Genomic DNA, 2321 nt, shown 5'->3' on the forward strand with positions numbered 1-2321 from the left:
CTGATGCTACACGTCGTGTATACGCGTTGCTGAGCTTGCAATGGGACGCGCCCACGATGAAAGGTATGCACGTAAATTTGCCCGTGCGCCGAACGCCTTGTTACTCTGCAACAACACTCACAATATACCGCTGCATTATTCTCTCCACTCCTGCCACATCTTGTTTCACCGACGTACTTCGGCACCTTCCGCATCTATATACTTCACCAGGACCCCCATGTTTGATACAGGGCGATGGATGACGTACAACTAAGGTCACACTTGGCAAGAGAATATAAAGCTGCCAACTGTGATCAACCTAGTATTCCTTAAATGAATGAAAGGAATATAATGCTGCTAAAACTATCACTGTTGGAAAACATAGGTGGCGCCGCAATGCTCACCCTCTGATCCACATAAAGCCTTGAGGAATCATAAGACATGTTTGGATGGCGTCCCAGTAGCTTAAGTACTCAATCCATTGCTGGCACAGCAAGCTGACGTATGGATGCGCGGGAAGCCCACCACCCAACCTCTTGCCGTTTCGGACATAGGGACCATACAGGCTTAAATTCAATGAAGAATGCTGGAACAAACCGTTGATTTGTTTGTTGTAAGCAAGGGGTGCGGCTTTACACAAAGAGGCGATAATAAGAATGGAGTGGGAGTCATGCACATGGGCGCCCTTGCATGGCATAAGGAGTGCGAAACATAGGTTGATAACGTTCGTTGTATGAATGTTGGTAAAATATTGTTCAGGTTTGGTGGTGTTTTGTAGAGGTCCACTTCCTGGCCATCGGGGTTGCGCGAGCTTCTAACCCAACCCTGACGAGGCCAACGAGTGGATCATCGATTTAGCATACCATCCTCGTTTGCTGCTGAACTTTGCTCGTGGGTCCGATATCGTGTTTACGTGGTCTGGAGAGGATTTTAGCGATGAAGAAATAGGACCCTTTCCTAGATTTATGATCTTCATGATCGAAATATTCGTTTCAGGGCCATGAGTAAATGATTCTGCCATGCGTTCTGGTAGATATGCATGTCTGGTGTTACCGGTGAGCTAACCCACGAACGCAGGATTGGAGTTTTCCCACATGCAGCTAGCTTCTGCAATGGGATATGATGAATATTGAATGCAACATGTATTCGCGTCTTATCACGATGCATAAAAAGACGCACGCGATACGTCACGTCTGTAAAAGGACGCACGCTACTAGCGAGCGTGCTCATCGCTATCAAAGGATGCCGCACATAGGGAGCCTTCGCTATCCACGTCCGCTTCTTTGAAAGCGTGACGCTGGCATTAAGCCTATAAGGTCCCTATGTCCGAAACGGCAAGAGATTGGGTCATAGCTTCCCCCGTATCCATACGTCAGCTTGCTGTGCCAGCAATGGATTGAGTACTTAAGCTACTGTGACGCCATCCAATCATGTCTTTTGATTCCTCAAGGCTTTATGTGGATCAGAGTGTGAGCATTGCGGCGCCACCTATGTTTTCCAACACTGATTGTTTTAGCAGCATTATATTCCTTCTATTCATTTAAGGAATTCCCACTTGGCAGCCTTATGTTCTCTTGCCAAGTGTGACCTTTGTTGTACGTCATCCATCGCCCTGTATCAAAAAGTGCAAGGCGAAGTGGATCCAGGTCATCGCCCTGAATCGGCCGGGCGGGGATTAATGAGCGCTATTAGATATGGCGTGGCTTATTACTCATTCCTGATTTCGGTGGCCCTTCACCCCTTCATGTGGCCCGTTCGCTGCCCGCCTGCCCGCCATTGCTTGAAAGGAAAAGTTGAAAGGGAAGTTATCGGTCAACTTCGCAGCAGCAGCCCGCCCCTCACCTGCGTTCCGAAAGTTTGAAGTACGGAGGTCTATTTAAATCCTCGTATTTAAGCTGCATACATGAGACGTTGATAGCTTCTTGCCCATTCCTGAAGGTTGTGTGAGGGCGTCGTGGGATACACGCGTACAGGTTTCTGTTTACCAGTTGCCTCTGCTTGCTTGGTGACGGCCGAGACCGATCCGATCCGAGTCCCTTACTTCCGTAGGTTTGCCGACCGCCGGCGCCAACCGTTGGCCTGTAATACTCCCACATAGGCACCTTCTGTATGCAGATTGCAAGCCACCTGGTTGTGGAGGTGTTTGCGCTGAGCGAGTTCCCGCACAGTATTTCCAATTGACTTCGCGGCCTAGCTACTGAACTACTGAGCAACGAATGGCCATGTTCCGACCTTTCGTCTTTGCTGTTGCATTTCTAGGTACGTACCACGTGAGTGAATAACCATGAATCTATTTGTTGCCACGCACTGCTGCCGCCATTGTCACCGGCGGGCTGCGGTTG

General features: G+C 49.1%; 1 protein-coding gene across 1 annotated transcript; it reads right to left on the bottom strand.

Annotated features, from left to right (window-relative positions):
• Positions 1-1515: 1515 nt before the first annotated feature.
• Positions 1516-2075, bottom strand: VOLCADRAFT_96243 (uncharacterized protein; the record flags this gene model as incomplete). The annotated part of the gene is made up of 2 exons (XM_002955318.1): positions 1516-1591; positions 1822-2075. The coding sequence occupies 2 exons, from the start codon at positions 2073-2075 to the stop codon at positions 1516-1518; spliced, it is 330 nt and encodes a 109-aa protein (XP_002955364.1).
• Positions 2076-2321: the final 246 nt, after the last annotated feature.

This window comes from Volvox carteri (assembly GCF_000143455.1).
Source record: "Volvox carteri f. nagariensis unplaced genomic scaffold VOLCAscaffold_50, whole genome shotgun sequence".
Taxonomy (NCBI): domain Eukaryota; kingdom Viridiplantae; phylum Chlorophyta; class Chlorophyceae; order Chlamydomonadales; family Volvocaceae; genus Volvox; species Volvox carteri.